This window comes from Salvia hispanica, chromosome 5, assembly GCF_029641045.1.
Source record: "Salvia hispanica isolate PSC_SH4W2 chromosome 5, Shi_PSC_v1, whole genome shotgun sequence".
NCBI lineage: Eukaryota > Viridiplantae > Streptophyta > Magnoliopsida > Lamiales > Lamiaceae > Salvia > Salvia hispanica.
The window spans coordinates 44,843,946-44,868,294 of record NC_142696.1 but is presented as its reverse complement, the minus strand read 5'-3'; the positions used below and the strand labels follow the sequence as shown (position 1 = coordinate 44,868,294).

Sequence of the window (24,349 nt, the reverse complement as noted above, 5' to 3'; positions counted from 1 at the left end):
TGCTTCGACAACCTTAAGGTTAATGATTGCAGTGGTATCATCCGATAATTATTAGAAGCCTGTCGGAAAAAATCAATTTTAAAGAGAGGTGGAAGAATGTTTTGCTACCAAAATCAACTTTTTTGAGGAGAGGTGTAATAGTGTTTTGTCTCTATAAATTTTAACAACATCAACTTTGAAGAGAGGTATAAGAATGTTTTTGCTCTATAAATTCTAACAAAATCAACTCTGAAGAAAGGTGTAAGAATGTTTTTTGCTCAATAAATTCTAACAAAATCAACCTCGAATCAAATCACTTTTAAAATTGCTAAAAGGGTACCATATATTCCACCTTATATTTTCGGCGACCCAATTAGAAGCTTTCACGTTTGTTGAATAATTCATTTGCATGAATTATTCACACATGGCCCTTCACTTCAAAGATCACATTTTTTTCAAGTAGCTTTTCATGGATTTGGAGAGGGATAATGAAAGATTTTTCAGCGCAATCTAAGTCATTGTCTGCATTTAGTAAATTACACATGGCAGCTTGGCAACAATCATACAATGTATATTGGTGGACTTAGTTAATATGTGTCATTTTCTTATATTGAGTTCATGAGTCCTTTTGGATGTACGAATTTATTAAATTAGATGATAATTTATTGAGCACAAGAAACAAAACAAAGAACTTGTCACATTTAAGATTCGAGCTCATATAAATTCATTTGTAAGATCAATAAATGATTAGTAATTAGTTACAAGTTACAACAGATTCAAGAATTGCATACGTCTAAGTTCAACAATGAAAAGAACTCATAACAAGGAGACGCTTTGATATCTCTCTCTATATATGTAGTGTATGTAATAATAGGAATATTCAAATAAAAACCCTTGGAATAAAAAGTCTATAATCGGAATGTTCAAATAAAAACCCTTGGAATAAAAAGTCTATAATAGGAATGTTCTAATAAAAACCCTTTTGGAATAAAAAAATCATATTCAGTTTGTCTTACTCCATATCTTTGGTGTCCTTTGCTAGCTTACATAGGAGTATTATTTTATGAAGTCGTTTTGTAAGTTTGTGAGTATGCATGAATTTATATTGACTTGCTCCAGATTTTCGTATGACATCCTGTAATTTATTTATTAAGTTGTTGGCCTAACATTTTATTAGTCAATGGTTAAAATCTGCTTTTCTGCATTAATGTTTGGAATCTTGATATATCAATCTAATATTCCAATCCAAATATGCCTTCCGTTGATACACCGATAGGCAAAAATAAAATTATTCTCTAAAATTAATTCATTTTGTTCACCGAAATTAGTCTACTTCTATTTTTAAAATTATAAATTATCACACATTATACAACTTATATTACTTCAATTATTTTTCTCTTGCTTCTGTATTTTCTCAATTTTATATTATAAACTAGTGAGATATAAAAAAAGAAATATGCATACTCATATAAATGGGAAAGAAAGGCCAAAGCCCACTTATTTATAGTGTTGTGGGCGTAAATCGTAGAAGCCCAATAGTCCTCTCTATCTTCTAAGATTTGTACCTTATCCAAACACACTTGTATTGTGTAGAATGAAGTTTCAGAGCTTAATCAAGAATCTGCTATATCGCCTCCAGTTACTCTACCTCCAGTTGGTCCAGTTTCAACTTAACAGATTGGGCTCTATCAGCCCATGTGCAAGCCTTTTAATACGGCGTCGTTTTTAGAACTGACGCTATAACAATTACTCTGCGAAGCAAGCTTTTCTCCCACGGAAGGTTTTCCCGCTCATACCGATGGCTCCCAAATCGGATAGCGCTGAAGGTCATCATCTGCATACACTTTTCTTATACAATTTCCATTTTCTCTAGTAATTGTTGGATTAATTTGTTTCGTTTTGTCCATACCAGGAATCGTCCTCAACTTCGTCAATGAGGTGAGTTTCCTCCCCTCCCTCTCTACTTCTACCGTCATTTCGGTTTTTGCTTTGTCGTTTCTCGGTATCTCACATTTTAGCTTTTAATTATACGAAATTGCTTCCTGTTCGGAGATTGATAGTTCATTTGGCTCAATTGGTTTTTCTGCTTCCTGGGAAATTCTGTGTTTATGCTTTAACATATGATTCGTGATTTTGATACTACTTTGGAATTTCCCCTGAAGCATCCCTCGCATTTTCTTCATATTTAGTTTCATTTGTGTAGTTAGTGGCTGAGTATGAAAATTGCACTCCATGTGATTGGAAATTTCTGGGTTCTGTGCAGCAAAATAGGCCTTTGAATTCACAAAATGTGGCCGATTCCCTGCAAAAGTTTAATCTCAAAAAGGCTGCCATACAAAAAGCCTTGGATAGCCTTGCAGACGGTGGTAAAATATCATTCAAAGAGTATGGCAAGCAGAAAATATACATGGCTAGGCAAGATCAGTTTGACATCCCAAACAGCGAAGACCTCAACCAGATGAAAGAGCAGAATTCGAAACTCCAAGAACAGCTTGCTGAAAGAAAGAAAGCCATCTCTGAGGTTGAAGCAGGTATAACTATGATTCTCTTATTGAAAATAGTTATGTTTCCTTTTTGAACTGGGGTATTTTGAGCTGGTTATGTACTCCAGTCTTCATCGTTAATCTATGCTCGATAGCAATGTATGTATGCATTGTATGATTTTGAAGGAAATCTAGTAGAATCAAGGTTACTTGAGAGAGTTCATGTTGAATTTGATTTGAAATTGTTCAATGTCAACAATACTCTAATCTGATCTGCCTGTACTAATAAATGGCAGAGGTCAAGGCACTGCAATCAAATTTGACACTCGATCAGATACTAGCCAGGCAGATCCAACTGGGAAACGAGGCAAGTCAGATGTGTTAACAAGCACATAGCTCGGATGTATTGCTTATGAAACCATAGAAATATGCAGGTTAAGCAGATGGAGGATAAGTTGACTAAGCTGAGGCAAGGGGTTACTCTGGTGAGTCCAGAGCAGAGGCAGGTCGTGGAAAAGATGTATATGGAGATGATGAATCAGTGGAGACGACGCAAGAGGATGTTCAAGGATGTATGGAGTGCCATCACAGAAAACTCACCCAAGAACCCTAACGAATTCAAGGTATTTTCATTGTCCGGTTCATTTATGATTCCTTCCAGCAGCACGGGCTCCTTCCTTCACCACATTTGTTCTTGTTGCAAAAGGAGGAACTTGGTCTGGAGTACGACGAGGATTGTGGTGTCAGCTTGCAGTCCTTCGATGAACTAGGGCAGGGCATAAACAAGCGAGCCAAACGCAAATGAGCAATCTAAAAGAGAATTTGACAGAAACGAAGCTATTCTTGGTAACAAAGCAGTGGAAGATTCACGGATAGGATGGCGTTTTATGTATTACACTTTTTCTACTGTTAAAAAATGGAGTAATAGAATAAGCAAGTAAGAGCCCTACTGTATTATTCTGCTGCGCTTGTATTCACTGTTGCGCTTTCATCCTTTTCTTAAAGTAATTTTTCATCTACGTACTTTGCCCAATTCTTTTTATATGATGATGGAATCTATTTTAAGTAAGGATATTGGTCTTAAAATCTTGATTGAATAGGAAAGAGGAGTATGAAAATCCTTGTAATCCAATATATCATGAGGATTGAAAGATACGTCAAAGCCATAAAGCCTAGCTTCACTCAACCTTGGCACCAATTTGCCGGAGATATGAGCTCCCATCACCTTCTCCCTCTGAAACACGACTGGGAACTGTGAAACAGCGCTGACACTGCCAACAATCCTCGACAACTGATACGTATGTCTCCTTCGTTGTGCTCAACATTGATAATGGTCAGATTGACATCGTCACAGTTTAGTTAGAGCTTGACCACATGCCCTTCTCCACAGGCGCCACTAGCTTTCCCAAATTCACAGCACCAGCCATGAATTTCTCTGCCGGATATTTTGTCACTGGACGGGGGAATGGCATATTCACCAGCATAGGGGGAAGCAGATCCAAGATGCTATGCTAGTTCGTGATAATGAGATTCGAAATCTTGACTGAAATTTTGGGCAATTTTATTGTTGTAATATCTATGGATACTTTTATATAGGAGTATGTTACTTTCAACGTGAATAGTTAAAAAATTTGGATATTATGCTAGTTCGTATGATGAGATTTCAAAATCTTGATTGAAATTAGGGCAATGGTGGTGTTGGAAGAACATGATAGATATGACTTGTTTTAATTTTCATTAAATTGTACTCTAAAAACAATCTCATGTAAATTTCAGCATGTCCACATAAATAATTCAACGTGCCACATCTGATTTTAACTAAGCCAGAAATAGAAGAATCAAGTCAGGTTGGTGAAATCCACAATCCAACGAATAAATGAAATTTAGAACTTTGTTGTGAATTTATGGAAAATACTAAATTTTGGCCAAAACTCTTAACAAATATCGCTTTATATAAGTCAAAAATGCATGGGACTAACTACAAGATTTCTTAAGTGTAAATGCAAATACATAGAAACTGAATTAAAAAAATCAACGTTGAGATAACAAGAAGAAAATGCTTCTGGGATTTAATAGTACTTAGACTATAAACAAGTACACATTATCAACTTTTACCAAAATCAACCTATCCCCTTACATTTGCAGTAAGCAAGCAGTAAATGATCACAACGAAAGTAATCTCTACGAGAATGTTAACAAAACCAAAACCAAGAACCTGTCAAGTGTCAACTCCACATCAACAAGCATCCTATAACAATCTGAGCCATAGGCTAGACTTCTTCATAATATTAGGTTTACAGCAGAATTATGTAGATTTATCGCCCATCATAAGTAGCCACTTACCAGCAACTGGAACCAATATAATCACCAGGATACAACATGAACAAAATGTAAAATGAACTTTACAACTCTGCACCATATATCGTCTTACAGCGCGCATTACTCTCTCAACACTTGGCAGAACAACATTAACCAATATATTTTTAAACAGAAAAAGTTTCATTGTTTTTTAGTATAAGAAACACAGTTATAGAAGGAGAAGTGATGCACAGGTAAAACATGTGGCATGGCACTTCAATCTCATTACATTTAAGTACGTTGTGGCATGTTGACAGTTGATCAAGTTAAAAGACATGGAATCACTGCTTCAAGAGACAGATATACCTTTACATTTGCCCATTCCATCCATGTAATAAGAGAATGCTGCTTCACCAATACTGAGCTCTCAGCAAATCTTTCTTTAATTATTTATTTAAGTAAATGGTTTACCTAATCTGAAGGTTATTTCAGTACACATCAAATTCATACAGTATTTATAATTTGTGAACCCACCTTAGCATCATGGCTCTTAACATGGTACATGTGCAAATCATATTTCCATTTAACACAACATCTAAAATTGAAAAAAAATCTCAACCCAAACATTAATGACAGCCTATAGTTTGCGCACACTTGGAAATTGATTATAAGCTTGCATATAATAGTACTTTCAACCATAGACGAAATTCAATCTAGATTTTCTAGTTCAAATATGATCTATTTTCCTTTGTTGGGATGGGGGATAAGAGTTTTTTAAATGAGTTTAATTAAAATTCAGATGTAGAGCCAAGAGTAAGAGCTTCTTACTTTTTGAAAGCCATGAACTGCACGAAAACGGATTTGCGTACTAAACAAGGGTACTATCCATAGCTGGACCAGTAATTTGAAAGTTCGTCAATGAAAAAAGTTGAAACCAACTGGACCAGTAATTTGAAAGGAGTTGAATAGACAGATGAACATGATGCCAGGGATGTCTAAGCATCACAGGCCAGATTTGAAAGGAAAAAAGAAGAGACCAAAAACAGCAGGGAACACAGAGGTCACTCACCAGCGTCAAGGGGAGATGCTCAACCCTACAAACACAACAGATGCAGGTCATAATAAGTTTCGGAATGACTAAATGAATATGGTACATTACCGTACACCCTCCCCCCACCAACAGAGATGAAGATAAAAAAAAAAATAGAATATAATAGAAATATCAAACTGGATTACTTACTTGAGTTATTCCATACTTCAGAGCAGCATCCTAACATCTCCGGGGCATACAGTCCTCCAGAACAACCAAACCATGGATCAGATATGTCAACCTCAAGGTACATAAATTAAAAGTTCTAAAGCAGAAGTAACAAACAAGCACATACTCAAAATCAATTTGAGGCACATATGGTACAACAAAAAGCACAGTAGACCAACAAAGAATTTTCTAGCAAGCATTCATGCAATACCTCACGGCTCTGAGACATTTTGAATATATAAGCATAACTCAGTCAAATTAACAATTCATGAACTGAACTACCCAAACCAATGTGAATAATAAAATTCATTGGAGTAATTCACATTCACATTGGTTAATTCTCAAAGGCACCACATAAACTCCTAAGAGACAAACCAAGGTACCTTCTCCAGAGTGCCTTTAATCATCTAAAGCATTGAACAGTTTCTTCATAGCATAAGAAGAATCCTGAATGAAACATTAGATTAGACTCTCCAGAACAAAAAGGTTATAGCAGAGGAATATGAATAAAATAAAGCAGAGAATAAATAACCTAGAACAACAATAAGCAAATCACCTGGGATAATTATTTTAATAACAGAAAACAAATGGTATCATGACATGCACATGAAAAGACTATGACAACTCTCAGACAAAATTCGCAAAAAGAACCACATTTAAAAAGCACATCACATATATACATATGTATAGGTGGAGGTTATGGTATCCCTTTCTCGATACTGGGGAAACTAATGTCTCCAATGTAAATGATAATACCAGATCCAGAGTAAAAGTAAATCCGAATCATTGAAAACAATGATTTGTAAAACTTTCTTGATTGTCATCATTAAGAATTAGTACAAACAATGGAAACGCCTTCAGTGAGTTTCTTACAATAGAAACAGAAAAGTATCCATGGAAAGAACTCCACGATAACAGCCTTCCCAAAGATCATCTCTTAGAAATCCAACCATGCCCCATTCACTGTCTCCTGAATTCTTGCTCCCAGACAGCAGACAAAGACAGATAAATGTCCAATTAGATAATTCAGTATTGAGACGAGACCATAATGCATAAGTATCTAATGCAACAGCAATTCTGTAGTCAGAAATCAGCATCATGGTTCACTTGCCCGTGATGAAAGGATGGCCTAAGGCCTGTGATACATTCAACCTCTTGTCTGGATCAAGGACAAATATCTTTTCCATAAGATCTCTAAAATTAGCAACCATTTTTGGATCCTCACCAGGAGATCCTGAAATTAATGTGCCAAAGTCTTTTTGCTTGATATTTACAAGCAGCCTCCTTATTGGCTGCGAAAACATAGTAAAAGTTCAACAAACCTTACATTATAACCAATATGAAAGTAGAGCATCATCTGTAGAGATAGCAAAGCAATCCAAAATTAGCATACCAACCTTTTTTGAGACTGGGTCCTCATCTGTCGCAAGAAAATTCAGATCCTGGTCAAAGTGCTGATCCGTAAATGCTCCCTGCGAGCAATCCAATGACCATCAAATGACCACACAATAAATAAGGACCATCGACTTGCCCTAAACTATTAAACTTCATACTTACCTTACGAAGCATCTTTTTAGGGAAAGGACCTTTCAGTTCCATGTGAAGGCGAAGCATGTCATTGTTAGTAGCACCAGGAAATAAGACCTTCCCAGTGTAAAGCTCAAACAAACAGCAACCAACTGACCATATATCCATGGGAAGGTCATATGATAGTCCTAGAACTGAAGCCAGAAATAATAACGATTAATTACGAGAAAAATTAATCAAAAGGAAGCAATATTAAATTGCAAATAGTATCGAACTTACTTATCTCAGGGGCGCGATAAAAACGGCTAACAAGATAGGGTGTGATTTCATTTTTACCGACAAACATGGCATTACCGAAGTCGCAAAGCTTCAATACGTTTTTTGCTTCATTGACCTAGAGAACGAAATCACACTAATCACAATGAAGAAATTCAAAATAGTATACAGAAACTCTAAAACATAACAAGAAAACAAAAGCAGAGGATGCTGCCTGCATACCAGCATATTATCAGGTTTGATATCACAATGGAGAACGCCACAATTTTTCAAATGTTTCAGTGCTATGAATAGTTGCTTAGCATATGCCCTCACAGCTGTAAGCTTCAGACCAATATTACGACCAAATTTCTTCAGAACTTCTCGTAAATTCATATGAAGAGATTCAAAAACTAAGCATAGATGATTCCGGTACTTGAAGATAGAAAGAAAACGAACACAATGGCGCTTGCTCTCAGGATCAGCACCGGCCAACTTCTTTAATATGACCAACTCTTCCATACCTGCCTTATACCTGTATTTAAATACAAAACAAGAATATTAAGATGGTTGCCTTTAGATACTCACATTGTTTCATTATTACGTATAAATTTAATTATTCCAATTATTACAACCATTTAAAGCTAAATAAAAGCAAAATAAGAAAGATACTCACATTGTTTCATTATTACGTATAATTTTAATTGCTACTTCATCAGTGTCCCCAGGCTTTGCCTTTAGATCCTTTGCCCGAACAACAGTTGAAAATACACCTTTTCCATGGGAAGCTATTATCTCATAACGGCCATCAAGTACTTCCCCGAAACGGTAGCCTGGTTGTAAAGAAAGTAATGAGACTACAATTAGAGAATGTCCAACTGAAAAATTAACACATACATAAATAGCACAGATATACAAATAGGCATATACAACATGGTTTGGACACTACTCTTAATCATTTCCAAAATGAGACTTCATCAAACCCAGCTCCACCAAAAACTCCAATTTTTACCCTAGTATGATATGTTTCAAGTTACAAGAGCACACCTTTTACCAGGCAATGGGTATTTAACCAAGTCAAAAAACAAGAAAAATAATATCATGGATTTATATAAATAGATGGATACAGACATAATGCAGTAGAGAATAGAGATATTAGTGGTTAGGCACATACCATAGTAACCTTCGGCATCATCCCAGTTGTCATTTAGTCCACTCTTTTCAACAGCTATACCATCCCCTTTACCCTGAAAAGGTGTATGATTCAAATAAGAGAAGCAGCAAACGGCTACTAACAGAGAAGCACATCAAAAAACGATGACATGGAGTAGATTCAGCAGACCCTGGGCAACATAACTTCAATGAAAAATAAAAAAATCATAAAAACAAAAACAAGAAAACACCCCAAGACTAACCATTTTACGAATTCCAGCAGGTGATTCTCCAAATATATCATCACAAAACATATCATTGGATCTCTCGCTCTGCAACAATTCCAGAAAGAAACCCATCATTCTTTGACATTATATTACAATATAAAGATAAAAACTTGAAACAACCATCAGAAAGTGTCATTTATGATACTGAGACAATATGAACCCCTCCTATGACCTTTTCTATAAGAAACAAGCAACAAGGGAACTTGCATAATGCTGATAGTGAAGATAAAAAGTTTTAAATCAAGGGCAACAAAAGTACCTTGGGGGTACCCTCTCCTAGCCCGCCAGTTCCAGTGGGCATTTCTACAGTTGAAACACCATTTTGCGAAGGAGATTTCCCCACAGCAAAGGACTGTTCAGGGACATAATCATCTACTCCTTCAGTCTGATTGTCAGAGTTTTCAGGTAGAACTTCAGCAGATGCCACTTGTGCTAGTGTATCTACAACTGCATCCACTGCTGGCATGTAAAATGCAAGAATTACAAAAACATATCATTAGCAGAAAAAGAGAAGCACACGTCCAGCAACATGCTTAACATACAGGTGACTATGCTGTCATAAAATGACAAACCATCAGAAAGTTCCAGAGTGTAATGTTAAATTTCAGCATATAAAGAGAAAAGGCTTTAAGATAATTCAGTCATAATCCAGTATAAACAGCATCTATAATTGATAGCAAACACTTCTATTCATAAATCCAACTTTATCTTGCATTCATATATATGATGAACTAGTTAATACCAGATAACTTATGAAATGGCAAAAAGAGGACATAGAAGTGACATAGAATTGAACAAGTGTTGCTCCCAGTGAAACTCAAGCTCAGCTATTTGCCAAACAGCTAGTACATACAAATGTTAGTAAATAACAATAACGGTAAGCACATATTATCATTGAAGATACCTTGTAAATGAGTTTCAGGTTTTTGCTGTTTGTTTTTGTACTTTTCAAGGATAGCTTGCCTTCGCCTCCTACTTTCCTCCTTGATTCTCTCAAGATCATCCTCTTCCTGCTCAGCAAGTTGCACTGCTATCTTTTCTTGATAGTCCTCTTGCCTGTCAAGATCTCTGAGACCACCCAAAGCACAAAACGAACAAGTTTAGCATGTGATGAAGAAAAAGAATAATCACATCAACTAATTTCTTTTAAAGAGAATCAGAGATACACACCTCTCCAACTTCTCATTCCCCTCTTTATCTTTAGATCTCTCATTTTCAAAATCACTTCCTGTATTCTCTGTATGGTAATCTTCATAGTTTCTTCGGTGCCTGGTTTCATTATACCTATCTTTATGAGCATCTTCACCCTTCTCATATTTCTGGCGTCTGCTTAATCGATCTATATCATTATCCCTGCTTCTAGCCCTTCTGTCATCTCTAACCCCTTGTCGATCTCTCTCCCGATCCCTGATATAGTCTTCTCTTACATGATCCCTGTCCCTGTCCCTCTCCCTCTCCCTCTCTTGCACCCTTTCTCCTCGGTATCTGTCTCGAAGCCTGTTTCTTTCTCTTTCTCTTTCTCTTTCTCTATCTCTATCTCTTACGATGTCCTCCTCCTTCCTTCCTTTGTCTCTAATTCTATCTCTATCTCTATCCCAATCCCTGTCCCTGCTGCCCTCCCTGTTAGGGTCCCGAGCCTCCCTGTGTCTTTCTACTCTCTCTGTATACCTGCTGCTAGAGCTACGCTCCCGTTCTTTATCCTTGATGTCCCTGCAGCTGGGTCTGTACAGTTTGGCATCTCTAACAGTCCGTTCATCGTCAGATCCACTCCGATGTTTCCTCTCCCTACAATAGGGGTCTTCCACAGAAGCTTCACGTACGATACTTCGGGACCGGGACCGGGACCGGGACCTTCCCCTAGACAATTCAGGAGACCTCAATAGGTTACTATATGATCTCTCTTTCAGGTGAGTTTCATGAGAGTTGGATCCGGCCCCAGGCACTTTCTCAGAAGATGAAGATTTCCTCAAACCTGTTCGGTCAACTTCATCAGCAAAGTTGTGAATCTGCTTATCATCTCTAGAGAAACGTGTACTATCCACTTCCTGATATTTATGTCCATAACCACCATTTGCGAGACTCACAGAATTAGATAATCTCTCCTGATCTATCTCGGCACTTTCTTTGCTATCTGTTTTGTCCTTCCCCAATTTCTGAAACTTTTTATCAACTGTTTCCAAACTATCTCCATTAAATCCCTGAAAAGAAACAAAATGAAGGGAACACTACTCAACAAGCCAAAATCATACATAACTAACAATGCTTGCAAAATAAGTTCTGTACATGTAACCAAGTCTTACAATCAATTCAAAGCCATCATTTCAGTCTTCTGGAAAGTGGAAACGCCTAAGGGAACTTTGCCTGACACCAAAATGTAATTACGGGGTGCAAGACTCCCCTTTTCATAAAATTTGCCGGATCCATGTAATGCAGCAAGATTATTTGCATGAACGCAGAACATCTTCCTATCACTACTGATTTGATCAGAAACTCATTGCAAAAAACATAGGAGGAAGTATGGGAGCTCATGATATACGAGTTCCAACTTCCAAAATACTAACAAACTCTGGTAACACTTGGCAATGTGGAAAATTTCATATACAAATTGAAAGACGACGTTATAAGAAAACACAAAAACCATATTCATGAAACAAACATATGCAACAGATACCGAAAGAACCTATAAACCCCATGAAGCAATGAATGCTATTATGGATTAACAACTAATGTAGAGAAAGAGTAAGGGGAACTGAACACACCATGTTAAAATCATCACATCCGTTCTTCTTAATTTCCCGAAACTCAACATCAGACTGTGGATTCTTCTTAATATCCCCAAACCCAACATCCTTTTTGAACTTGTCAGAATCATCATTAACAAAATCAACCAAACCATCATCCTCCACAATCTCGCCTTCCTCCATCTCATAATCAAACCCAGAAAAATCATTACGCTTCACCGGAACTTCGCTCAAAGAACCTACACCGTTCTCCGTAGTGCTTTCCAATTTCATTAATTCAACCTCGGTATCATCGATTCTATCACCATCCAATTCTTCCAGCTTGGTCGTTTCTGCTTTTTCTTTGCTACTCCGGTGGCGGTGGCGGTGATGATGGCGATGTTTGCGGCGTTTGGATTGCTCCTCCGCGTCGTCGGGGGAGGAGGATCGGCGGTGCTTGCGGCGCGTTGGTTCAATCGAATCACCGGGCATAGTCGCTGGGTTTAGGGTTAACGAACAGAATTAGGGTAGAGGAGGTACAGCGATGAAATCTTGATTGCGGAAGAGATGCAGATGTAGGGTTAGGGTAAGTTCGCCAAATCTATCGATTCAATATTCCGCGAACAAATAGCCAAACAATTTGTGACTCATACAGATCTTATGGAATTCTTAAGTACCTAAGAAGCATCCGCATCGCGACGGTCTCGTCTCGACGAGACGAGACACATCGAGACAGCGATGTGGACTCCGTCTCGTCTCGACGAGACGAGCTGTCTCGACACTCGACGCGTCCCGGCGAGGCCGGCCTCGAGCTCGCGAGACACGCGCCCGGCGCCACGTGGCGCACGCGGGCGGCTGGCGTGACGCCCACTCGCCGACCCACGAGTGGGCGTCGGAATTATGACGTCATAATTCAATTTTTTTTAAAAAAAAAAAAACAATTTTTCAAAAAAAAAATTAAAATTAAAAAAAAACGGTAATATGACCGTTCAATGGTCATATTTAAATTTTTTTTTTTATTCTATATATACTCTTCTCCATTTTACACAACACAAACACATATTTTTTTGTGTTTAAGTGTGCAATTTGTAATTTCTAATTTTTTAATTATGTCTTTTTTATTTTTTTAGGTATTTAAATTGTAATTTTATTTTATTTAACGAAGTGTGTTTTTTATTAATTGAATTTGTTTGAATTCAAAATAAAAAATGAAATTGAATGAATAGTTTAAGATATGGAGGGATGCAGGTGTTGTCTCTTAGTTAAGAGATGAGCTGAAAAGTACAGCGGGGCCCGTGAATAGTTAAAAGATGAGACGGTTAAGAGACGGATAAGAGACAGCGTTGCGGATGGCCTAAGAATATAAAGAGGGACAATTCAATTACCCCCTAAAGTTTTAATAATTTTTCTTACCAAATTATTCTAATTACTTGAAATTCGATTTCTACTGTAGTTTTAATTCAAAAAATATATCTATACAAAAGAGAAAAAAAGCTACTCCTACCACCTCCTTTGGAAAATAGAAACTTTAGAAGCGTCACAGATTTTAAGTGAAAATTGGTAAAGTAAGAGGGCAGAATATACTAAATAGAAACTTTAAAAACCTAAATGAAAATGGTAAAGTAAGAGGGGAGAATTAGTAAAATAATCCATAAAAAAAGAGAGGAAATGAAAAATAGGTAAAATAAAAAGAAGAAAAGAAAAAAATAGTAAAAATAGTGTTAATAGATTGTGGGATCTACGTCGTAAAATGTAAAGATTCAAAAGTTTTGTTTTTAAAAGGCCGGAGATAGTACGTAACTCCACCATTGAAGTTTATATCTTGAAAATGTTCTATACCATTAAAGTTTACATCTTGAAAATGTTCACATTAAAACTTGAAAAAATCTTGAAACCAACTATGGTAGGACAGGAGGAATTTGCTCAGTGCCGCCATTAGCGTTACTAAGTACTTCAATTTTTAGAATTCGATTCATTTTCTTCCTTTACTTAATGGCTAGATCCGTTGGAACGAATCTTCTACACGCACCATTACCTTGCTCTGTTGCTTATTTACCAAATGTGTTTCTAAATCTTTAAATAAAAAAGGAAATGTTCCAAACATTGTAGTATTGTGACAGAATATTATTTACAAATCTGCACTAGTAAGTAAGTAAATGTGTCTTGATCCTCAAGTACATTAGGTTAGAAGTTAATTGCACGAATAGCGCAAGAGGCGCAACAATAGGGGTGTCTTGCTCCATGAGTTCCGGCTGGCCGGCTTTCCCTCACACGTCAGCGTCACCGTCTTCTCCAATACACTAATCACCACCGACTGAGTTTCCCCTGCTTACCAAAAACGAGCAACTATTTGAATTTAGATGCTAATATGACATTGACACATGTTTTACTTGGATCACCATAACAAAATAAATTTACCAGACATGCAGGGAAAAAGAATAGAAAAATAGCTATCGCGCAAGCTGTGATTCTTTGTCAGTATATTAAAATCTTGGAATTTAGTAGTAGGTGAAAAGACAGTGCGTTAAAACTTAAAATTGGTTTATTATGAGGCAGAGACAACTTCTCCATTCTCCCAACTTTTCCTTCCAACAAAAAAACAAGATTTGGAGTTCAAATTTTGTCCGATCTCCATAAAAAATGGAGTAATAAAAAATAATCACCCACGCAATTAATTCTAGCAAGTTAGCCATCGCTCAAATTATGTAATTAATCAAGAAAACTGAAAATATAATGTAGATGTCACTAGAAAGGAAAAAGTCAATTAGCGAAGAGAATCCTATGGCGGAATTTCACATACCATTCATTTTGGCCATAATCTCCGCCACCCTCCTCTGGCACTTGGGGCACCGGAAATCAGCCAAAAACACCACTTCTTGCACCTGAAATTCAACCAAATTAACACAACAAAAAAACAGCAAAAAAGGTTATAATGAATGTATATAGTGCTCTCACAAGGGGCAGAGCTAGTGATTCCACGGCGGCGAGGGTGGTCTCCGAGAGGCGGCGGCCGTGGAAAGTGGCCATGGACATGCCTTGTAGCTTACTGGAAACACTAATCAAACAAGCCAAAAAGGATCACAAATAAAGGATAGTGGAAAAGCCTATTTTTTTAGTTGGCAACACAAACAACGATGCTATCTAAGGAAGGGAATTTTTCAGATAAAACTCACTCATATAAAGTACTCCATATATAGTACTCCTACTAGATGTTTGCCAAAGTGGTGAAAATGTGATGGAGTTGACAAAAAGAGCTTAAGTTGATCAAGGGCCCCCACACTGGCTTTAATTTAATTCTTCACACATAATAATTATTGGGCTAATGTTGCTTTGAAGATTCAACAATCTCAATTACCTCTCATAATTTGCTGTGAGAAACCAATCAGGTCAATTTTTGATTAGGTAATTATATGGGTAAAAGGATTGTATTTGGGTGGGAGGTCATCCGTCTCAGGTAAAACTAAGTACTCGTTTTCCAGATTCTTGAAAATTGTAATGCTCTTAATAAACATATTTTGACTTGGACAATCAAATTTTTAGTGTTATTTTATGGAGTGATCATTCTCCACACGGCTACGACTTAGACAGAGGATTTCTGGAAATTTATTTTAAAAGACCTTATAAACTGCAAGAAATTGGATATTTTGTTTCATTTTAAGCAACAAATAATATTTACTAAATACTATGTCAGCACATACAAAAAAAAACGTGCTTCCAGAGAGAATTTAGAATAACACACGATTTCATTAGAAGCTGAATGGAACAACTTACACAACTTTGATTTAAAAAGAATAATTACAGTCTACAACGGATTTCAGTAGAAATCCAGATACATCCTAAGTAATTGGGAATCACCTAAAGCTTTTTTGCTACACCAAAACTGCCTAGGATCTGAGAGCAACATGGCACACTCAGGTCACCTAATTTATACACGGGGCAAGCTCTTCAGGGGCTGCGCTTCTCGATTTTCTAAACATCTCTCTACACAAAATTATGGAAATCTACATTCTAAGTCAGGTTGAACAACAGCTGCATATGTACACCAGAAACTGAGGAGCATCACCTTGACACAACCAAGTTTGACATAGGTGGGACGACAGATGAACTGAAACGAGAATCTCTTAAAGATTTACAGTTGTCTGGATCTAACTTCAAGGCTGAGTTAACAAAGAATCCCGCGAATGCTGCCTCCACTCCGGCCTTGACAGGGCTTCGAGAGCGTCTTCTTTTCCCTGATGATCTCCATCGCAGCTGACCAAGCAGACAATCTTTTGTTAGGTCTCTGAAAGCTTGAGACTCAACTACCATTTTACCATCTCGGACTGGCGTTGGATCGCCTGTTTTGATCACTTTCTGATGCAAAGCATCTTCGTTCAAGGAAGCAGCAGCAATTTCTCTGTTATCGAATGAAGGCAACTCATCTTTCTTGGTATCGGATATTTTGTTGCTGCCATAGAGAGCCGATAGAACATCCAGCCTTTGCTTGATATTTTGCCACGTATTGTCGAACCACTCATTTGAATGCCTCAAATCACCAGCATGGAACGTAAACTCTTGCTTTTCGTCTATTGCAATGATCATGTCGATATCAGTATTAGTATATTCAGTTATTTCGGATAACAAATAACGGGGAAGCTAATCATACACACCTGGAAAATAGACATTAAACCTATCCTCAGATTCTTTCTTCACAACAATCCCTTCCCACCATCCATCATGCCGCCAAGCATCAACAACAGTGCCGATAGTTACTGCACAAGATATGTTCCCCTTTTCAGAAGACAGGGTTGGTCTAACAGTGGTCCTTCCAGACAAACGAATACCAAATGCATCTGGTCTAGCGATTCGAGAGGCCAAGATCCACTCCTGCATATAATGAAAGAACAAATTAGTAACTCCAATAAAGAATCCTACTTTAACTACTAAAGCACAAAAACTAACATCATCCTTACCTCTAGATTTTTTGATTCATCAACTGCATCCTTGACATCCCTGTACTGTATTTTGACCTTATCTCTGTGTTTCTTAATAATCAAAGCCCTGAACCAGCAGCCCCTGATGCCACTATCTTGAGAAAGCACCTCAACTTGGGAGCCGACAGCAAAATATTTATCAGACTTGGGTGGTGGAGTATTATCTCGAGCTGACAAAGATATACAGGAGCCATATTCCTTCTTGTTACCTTTTTTTACCCCCACTTTACACTCTAGAGAAGTGCCACTAATGACTTGTAAACTGGTCACACCAGACTCTCCATTGTCAGGGGACTTTGAATATAGCTCACTCTCTTTAGACCAGCGAATTCTCTTGTTGGGTTTTAATCCAACAGACTCGCCAACAGTTCTTTTTGACTTCCTGAATATTTCCTGCTTCCAATAACCTTTAACTCGTGTTATGTCAAAAGGCTTAACATCATTATTCTCAAAGAGTTTAGAGCACACAAAAGGCATCAACAGTGTATTTGTTGCTTCGCTTATGTATTTCTCATAATGTTCTGGACTGAGAACGGTTGCTAATCCATCAATGCATTCTATGCTGAGATCTTGAAGACACAGAGAAAAGAAAATCTCTCTGTCATTATAATCATGAGGTAAAACAAAACCAACCTCATCAATTTTGTGAAACCATCGTACCACAACCATCTTGTTTCCTCTGATGTCTTCGTACATATCATCTAAGTAAGCAACAAGTCTTTTGCCTTCTTCAGCCAATACATACACAAATTCCTGAGCCTGCGAGTCAAGGGAAGATTTTTACTTAAAAAGCATTAGAAGAGGTAATATTAAAGCACAAAAATGATAACACTTGCATGCCATTGCCAGTAAAAGCAGCAAATTTGGGAATTGTGCTTACAGAAATCACAGCTCCATTGTGACAGAACGATTGATAATGACTACGCCTTTTCCGGCACATCCACGAAGAACCTATCCACATAGATTCAGCTTTATACCGACCTAACTTCTGTTTCATAACATCCTAAAAAGATCAAGCAAAATGAGACACATGGACCAATATAATCACTGGCAATGACAGGTTTAACCATAAGCACAAACAGAAACCATGCCACTAACTAACCTCAATAACGTCATCATCCAAATCCCTATCCATACTACTTCCAAATTGTCTAGAACTATTCGGCTGGTCATCTGAAAGCATAGGTACACAAAACAATTAGCATAACAAGAAAGAGCCACCTTCTAGAAGCTTCATTAAAATTTAACAAATTAGTAGAACATGCATTTACATTAGAGACTTAACTGAAAATCAGACTAAAAGCAAACAAACTGTTAAAACTGTCTGTACAAATTGCATATGCTTACACTCTGCATCCAAGTTATGATCACCACAAATCAAACATAGAAAAATTAAGCAAACACAGAGGAAGATAGTATTGACTGTGTGAGAACTTTCAGATGTTCACCAATAAAAGGAAGTTGGGTTCTGAGTCTCTCAACTAGCACTTACAAATCTTTGCGAGCATCACTGGAGTTAAGATGGTTTTTTCAAGATTGAAAAAGAGAAAGGTTAAAAAAAGGATATTCAAAGTAAAATGATTTCTCATAAAACAGTGCAGCCAACCTCCTAAATGCCACAGATATATTAAGCACCATGGAGAATAGGGCTAAAGATATACTTATAATTCAGACAAAAGACAGATCCACCATTCATCCGGGAGACAAGGCTGCGCTAACTTATGGCAAGTAAATATAGAAACTTGTTAATTCAAGCCATTGCTTTACCCAAAACTGTAGCCGCAATAAAAGAAGACACCAGACGGAGAAAAACACCCCAACAACCAGAACCAAAATTTATTTCGTTCATGGAGTATATTTGCTCAAACATAAAAGACGCAGCAAGAATAACAGTTTTTGCACCCATTTCTCACAGATCCCGCCAGAACTTAAACTCAACCTTTTCAATTTAACTCGAAGAATATATAGTACTTAAAAAAACACCAGAAAGTACTCACCCAGTAAATTTGGAGGTAAAGCGGAAAACGTGATACTATTACTCATCCCCATAAATATTTGGAGAAACACACATTGAAAGGTAAAATATGCTCCAGAAAAGAAAACACGAACCAAATCCCCCCCCCCCAAAAAAAAAAAAAAATCTCCCAGATGCAAAAGAGCATATCCAGATTCAAATAATTGGAAAACACAAAACGGTCAAAATCGAGAACAAAACATCGAAACTCAATTCGAAGAAAATCATATGAACAACGTAAAAGAATGAAAATTTTGAACAAAACAAAACTAGGAACTAACTCACCACCACCGAAATGAAACACTTTTACCCCAATAACTCACATTTCATGGTAGAGGATACAAATCAGCCCAGACAATCAACAAAATGAAAATGAATGGAACCTGAAATTATTGATTCCAGCCAGTCGACGACCTCTCGTCTCGACCTCAACTTCACCCCCGAAGCGCCGCTCAAAATCGAGGGCGCCAATTTGTTATCCCTAATCTTGTAATGATACGGCATATTCCTAGCGCTCTTCTCCTTCCCCACAACCACCAGATCTCTGCCGCCGCCGCCGCAGCGTTTGAGATAATAGTGAACCTCCCGCCGCCCCTTCTCCGTCGAAAACAACACCTCCTCCCAACCGGCATACGCCGTCGTCGTATTATTCATCGCCATTTAATTTCGAAATTAGTGGATAAAGTAAGGGGAGAGGATGGGGATAGACTTAGAGAGAAGAAAATGAGTTAGCTTTCCTTTTCCAATTTTTCGATTTTATTATGTGGATTTTTAAAATTGAAATTCGGTTTGAAATCAGTTTATATAGAAGGCGGCCTAGGGTATCGCGGCTGAAACGGGCGGCTGAGATTGTGTTTGGGCGCCGCGATGATACGGAGGAAGGTACGTGCGTTCTACTATTTCATTTGCACAGAGACCCTTCAACTATTCCTTATTCTCGAATGTAGCACCAGCATGTTTTTGATTTTTCATCCGTTTTTCTTTCTCTTGTTATTTACGTTGTCAGCATATGAATCTGATACAACTTCGAAAAATGAAAACTCACAAAAATTATTCCGGAAAATAATCCTATTTTGGGAAAAGGCAATTAAGTTGTTTGTCATTTCATGTATGTGACGTGTTAAATGTATTTATAGACTTCAAACACGAGTATTAGTTATTTCCAACAATTGCATTTTCTTAATTTTTTACAGAAAAATGTTATCCCGATTCGGCAAATGGTTATGAACTTGTTATTACAACAAAATACAGGCAGCAATAAGTATAATACAAAAACAAATAAAATAATGGTGAATATTTTGGACCGAAACAAAAATAAGCTTTGAATATCACTTTTTCTTATTGTCACTTATTAATACTCCCTATTCCATCCGTCCGTCTCAAATTAAACGACACACTTTTTGGTCGGAACGAAATCTTTTTGAAATTAGGAGTGCTACTTAATGTATTATTTTAAGAGAAAAAAGATACTGCATGAGTATTAAATGAACGAGAAAAACAAAGAGTTAAATATTTTAATTGCAAATGAAAAAATTGTTGGATATATTAAATGGAGAGAAAGTTGCTCTATTATTACTAAAAATAGAAATGTTTCATTTTATATGGGACATACTAAAGAAAAATGTGTCATTTTAGATGATCAGAGGAAGTAGTAAATAGTATAGGGTATTTATTTTTGGCAATATTATTATCATTTTCTTTTCCATTTAATTATTTTTATATGGGACTATTGAGCTTAACTATTTTTTCTTTTTCAACTATGCATTATTTTAAAAAAATAGCAAAAATAAGCTTTAAAGAAGGCAGTGATGCACTTAGATTTTGTATGGTTTTAATTATTAAACTTGCATAATTTTGATCATATGCCAAGAAATAACATGATTATATCTTTTATCTTTATTATGTCAGTAGTTTGACTAGTTTGTAAAAGATAAACATAAAATAAAGCTTACATAGGTTAAAAGTGATGAAAGACGGAGTTCAGAACAAACAAGGAAAATATGAACTGCTTGGTTTCAACCCAATGACTTGTTGGTGAGCCTCTGACCTATCGACATTTCTAACGATTAGTTGGGTTTAAGATTCTGTCGAACTCGTCGACTCGCTAAGAAGTGTAATTGTTCCTAGAATATAGCCCTAAGGACAAATGGACCCATGACACGATTTCCAACCACTAACAGCCCCCATATGAGTTTAGAAGGATTTTTGAAAATAATTTAAGCGATAAGGAGAAAAAGAGATATATAATAGGAATAATTCATTCTAAGCGTTGAAGACGATGATTCTATCTTCCATGAACTTGGCATGCGTCAAAACGAAAATAACTAGTCAAAGAGAGGGATATCAGATATCTCCAATCGGCAATCAATCCAAGCGGCCGGCCCACCAACTTTCATGAGGCGGGAAACACTAGTATTCAAATTTTACAATTTCTCTAAATTCATCTCTCTACTGGAAATTGGTCGTGGAGTTTTGGTTACTGGAAATGTGACGTGGCACAGTCACCTACATATGTTACATGGACACATCTATTTAGGTCATCTCTAACCATTTACGTCAATCTCAAACCCATTTTTGAGTATATGTCACACCAAAAAGTATTTTTACTCAAACCATTTACACCATCTTTAAGTTTACACCATTTTTTAGTATTTCTCTAATAAAATTTTAGAATAACATTATATTTGGTATTATTCCATTAAAAAATCCAAAAATGAGTTTGAATTTAATTTATGATTGGAGAAATTATCTGCACCAAAACTCTGTTAATGATTCACAGTAGTTATCCATTAACGATTTGCTATTATTGGCAGTTCATCGCCTAGATATTTATCACAATAATTAATACTACTACTACTACTTTTCTGCTTCAACTTTGGTCAATCAAATTTATGTAGTGATTATGCCGTTTTTGCCCTTCGATGTTTATAATAATTAGGTGCAGTGCTAATTCATTGATTGACAAGTTAACGTGGTTAAATTTCAGGAAAATATTTTTAGGCTATAATATTTAAAAAAATGTCTGGAAATAATCCAATTCTGAAGCTGCTAACTTGCTTGTAGGGTGTATGTGTAGTCCGAGTTAAGCTACATGCATTTGAAATTCGATACTACGTACTACTATCAATTTATCAATTTACAATTTTAAAGTTCGCGACGGATGTTTATTTAAGCTCATAATCTAATTTATGGAATTAAAATGTAGTATTATTGCACTAGTATCTTCATTATATGTCATGCCAAAATATGATATGGTATATTGTATTGTTTCATACAATAATAGTACTGAGTTTTTATTATATGCAATAACAAAATTATATTTATTTTATTCCAATTATATTCCAACTTTAATCAATTTTATCGTCAATATTTCACTCTAATAATGAAATCATGATATAACGTGTATCTTTTAAAAAATAAATTTATTTTATTCTAGAAAATAATTATTTGAAATTGATAGGCTTAACAAGTTGAAAATACATTATGAATTAAAAATGGGTACATTTTATGAATAAGATTGAGAACTAGTAAATTGTCTAGTAAACACGGGTTTAAATCCCTTGTTGTGGCTGATTGCACAACAAGAAATGTTTTCTTACATTCATACTCACTTTATCCCTAAAGAATATATATTTAAATTTAGCACGAGTTTAATGCAAAATTGATTAAATAAGAGAAAGATAGAGAGAGAAACAGTTATTAAAGTATTATTAGTGGATAATGAGTCTTATATCATTTAGAGAAAAAAGAATTTTTAAAATTAAAAAATACTTATTCTAATCGAACGGACTAAAATTAACGAGCGCATGTTTTGTGGTACGGAGGGAGTAATATTTTATAAAAAAAAATAATATTTAAATTTAAAATTTAAAATTTAAAATTAAATTACTATCAGCAACTTGTATGTACGTGGATATTAGTCTTGCTGCAATGAAAAAAAATGAAGACAAAAAACGCCAACTTGGACCCACATTCACGTTGAAATTAATGTGAACGTCTGCAACTTGTCTGCGGATATTTTCGCTGCTTCCAACGGCAAGTAGTAGAATTTCAATACCCATTACTAGAAATTAATTTAAATTAAATAAAAGTTGTGTGTCAGTTTTAAAAATTGATGTGTATTCAATCAAAACATATTCATGAATAGTTATTTACAAGATTTTTCTTTTCGTTTTTCTCAATGATACTATTTCGTTTTGTAATCGGATGATCGAAGGAAATTGTTGAATTCTGTGAGATACTACTCCTATTTCGTTTTGTAAAGGGCTGGAGGCTGGAGCCATTATAGTTCCTCACTATTTAAATGAAATCTCATCATTGATTCCGTTCGAAAAAAGTGGTGGGGTTTGTGTGAAATGAATAGCATGTGCGAAGTTGGAATGGTCCACAAATATCAACTTTGTCAGGATTTTATTTCTCAAGGTGTTGTTCGAGATTCGAATTAAAGTTTAATATTACTATTAGTAGTATATTTTTTTGTCGTCGATATATGTGAAAGCTGAATATCTATACAATATGTAAAAGAGGAGTTTTGGATAAATTTACAAGTGCTATTTAATTTAAAAAATTATATTAAATTAAATATATATAGTTTAAAGGCCATTAAATATGTGATTAAGTGGAGTAAGTGGGAGATTTACTATGTTATGTGTGATTAAGTGGAATGAGTTGGAGGTTTTACTATCTCATTTAAATTTGGTTATTCTCATTCACTTATCTGGCTGAGTATTTGTCAGTTTTTACAAAAGTATATTGCACGAATAGTTGGATTGCAGCATTTAAGGGCTCAGTAAATAACTCACATTGTGGTATTCATCAGTTTTTGAAGAATTTATAATAATTTTATCGATACATACAATTTCAAGGAGGCTTGCTGACAGGAAAGTGGAGAGGTTTGAGAAGAACGTAACAAAGCGAGGTTCCGTCCCTGAGACCACTGCAAAGAAGGGCAACGACTACCCTGTTGGACCTATCTTGCTTGGGTGTTTCGTTTTCGTTGTCATAGGATCATCTAAGTATTTAAATCAAATTATGAATTTTCTTTATATTCGTAACAGAGTATCTTATTCTCCCACTAATCTCCCACATGTGACATTAGATTTATGGTGTATGTTACTCCGCGCTTATTTAAAAAGATCCTTGGCTAAAGTGCATGCCTATTTTAAACTGAAGTAGTTTGTTATATCTTGATAGCGAATGACATTATCTTTTGTTATGGGCAGCACTCTTCCAGATAATCATGACGGCGACGAGCGGAGGTGTTGCTTAAACCTCATGGTCGAGGGAAGGCAGAGGTGATTTTGTGGTTATGCAACATTATGGTTTTAATACATATTGATTATTGATTTTGTGCATTGCAAATTGATTTTGTTCTTATTTTATTGTAGTTTTAGGTGAGGCGGA

General features: G+C 36.1%; 4 protein-coding genes across 7 annotated transcripts; 1 reads left to right on the top strand and 3 right to left on the bottom strand.

Annotated features, from left to right (window-relative positions):
• The first annotated feature begins 1,617 nt into the window (after positions 1–1,617).
• AHP2 (Tat-binding protein 1(Tbp-1)-interacting protein (TBPIP)) lies at positions 1,618–3,481 on the top strand. The gene is made up of 6 exons (XM_048084020.2): positions 1,618–1,805; positions 1,892–1,917; positions 2,243–2,510; positions 2,759–2,829; positions 2,897–3,085; positions 3,169–3,481. Exons 1-6 carry the CDS (start codon positions 1,778–1,780, stop codon positions 3,265–3,267), a joined length of 681 nt encoding a protein of 226 aa, XP_047939977.1. The 5' UTR covers positions 1,618–1,777; the 3' UTR covers positions 3,268–3,481.
• A 1,024-nt stretch (positions 3,482–4,505) lies between these two features.
• On the bottom strand, positions 4,506–12,606 carry LOC125190388 (uncharacterized). 2 transcript variants are annotated; one of them, XM_048087685.2, is made up of 15 exons: positions 11,999–12,606; positions 10,410–11,437; positions 10,144–10,307; positions 9,499–9,698; positions 9,216–9,284; positions 8,975–9,047; positions 8,477–8,633; positions 8,044–8,335; positions 7,825–7,939; positions 7,576–7,739; positions 7,416–7,490; positions 6,892–7,310; positions 6,402–6,465; positions 6,001–6,054; positions 4,506–5,854 (listed from the first exon to the last, which is right to left on the bottom strand). In XM_048087685.2, exons 1-12 carry the CDS (start codon positions 12,449–12,451, stop codon positions 7,122–7,124), a joined length of 2,979 nt encoding a protein of 992 aa, XP_047943642.1. In that variant the 5' UTR covers positions 12,452–12,606; the 3' UTR covers positions 4,506–5,854; positions 6,001–6,054; positions 6,402–6,465; positions 6,892–7,121. The 2 variants fall into 2 exon arrangements, with proteins under 2 accessions (XP_047943642.1, XP_088914511.1); XM_089058385.1 differs by having other exon boundaries at positions 9,499–9,695.
• A 1,445-nt stretch (positions 12,607–14,051) lies between these two features.
• LOC125188381 (uncharacterized) lies at positions 14,052–15,549 on the bottom strand. Its single transcript, XM_048085186.2, has 4 exons — positions 15,133–15,549; positions 14,915–15,014; positions 14,760–14,841; positions 14,052–14,284 (listed from the first exon to the last, which is right to left on the bottom strand). The coding sequence occupies exons 2-4, from the start codon at positions 14,990–14,992 to the stop codon at positions 14,151–14,153; spliced, it is 294 nt and encodes a 97-aa protein (XP_047941143.1). The 5' UTR covers positions 14,993–15,014; positions 15,133–15,549; the 3' UTR covers positions 14,052–14,150.
• Positions 15,550–15,683: 134 nt separating this feature from the next.
• On the bottom strand, positions 15,684–19,724 carry LOC125188379 (uncharacterized). Of its 3 annotated transcripts, none has more exons than XM_048085180.2 (7): positions 19,330–19,724; positions 18,035–18,105; positions 17,813–17,935; positions 17,142–17,691; positions 16,912–17,045; positions 16,609–16,825; positions 15,684–16,524 (listed from the first exon to the last, which is right to left on the bottom strand). In XM_048085180.2, exons 1-7 carry the CDS (start codon positions 19,604–19,606, stop codon positions 16,019–16,021), a joined length of 1,878 nt encoding a protein of 625 aa, XP_047941137.1. In that variant the 5' UTR covers positions 19,607–19,724; the 3' UTR covers positions 15,684–16,018. The 3 variants fall into 3 exon arrangements, with proteins under 3 accessions (XP_047941137.1, XP_047941140.1, XP_047941136.1); XM_048085183.2 differs by having other exon boundaries at positions 16,912–17,325; positions 17,566–17,691; XM_048085179.2 differs by having other exon boundaries at positions 16,912–17,691.
• Between the last annotated feature and the right edge of the window lie 4,625 nt (positions 19,725–24,349).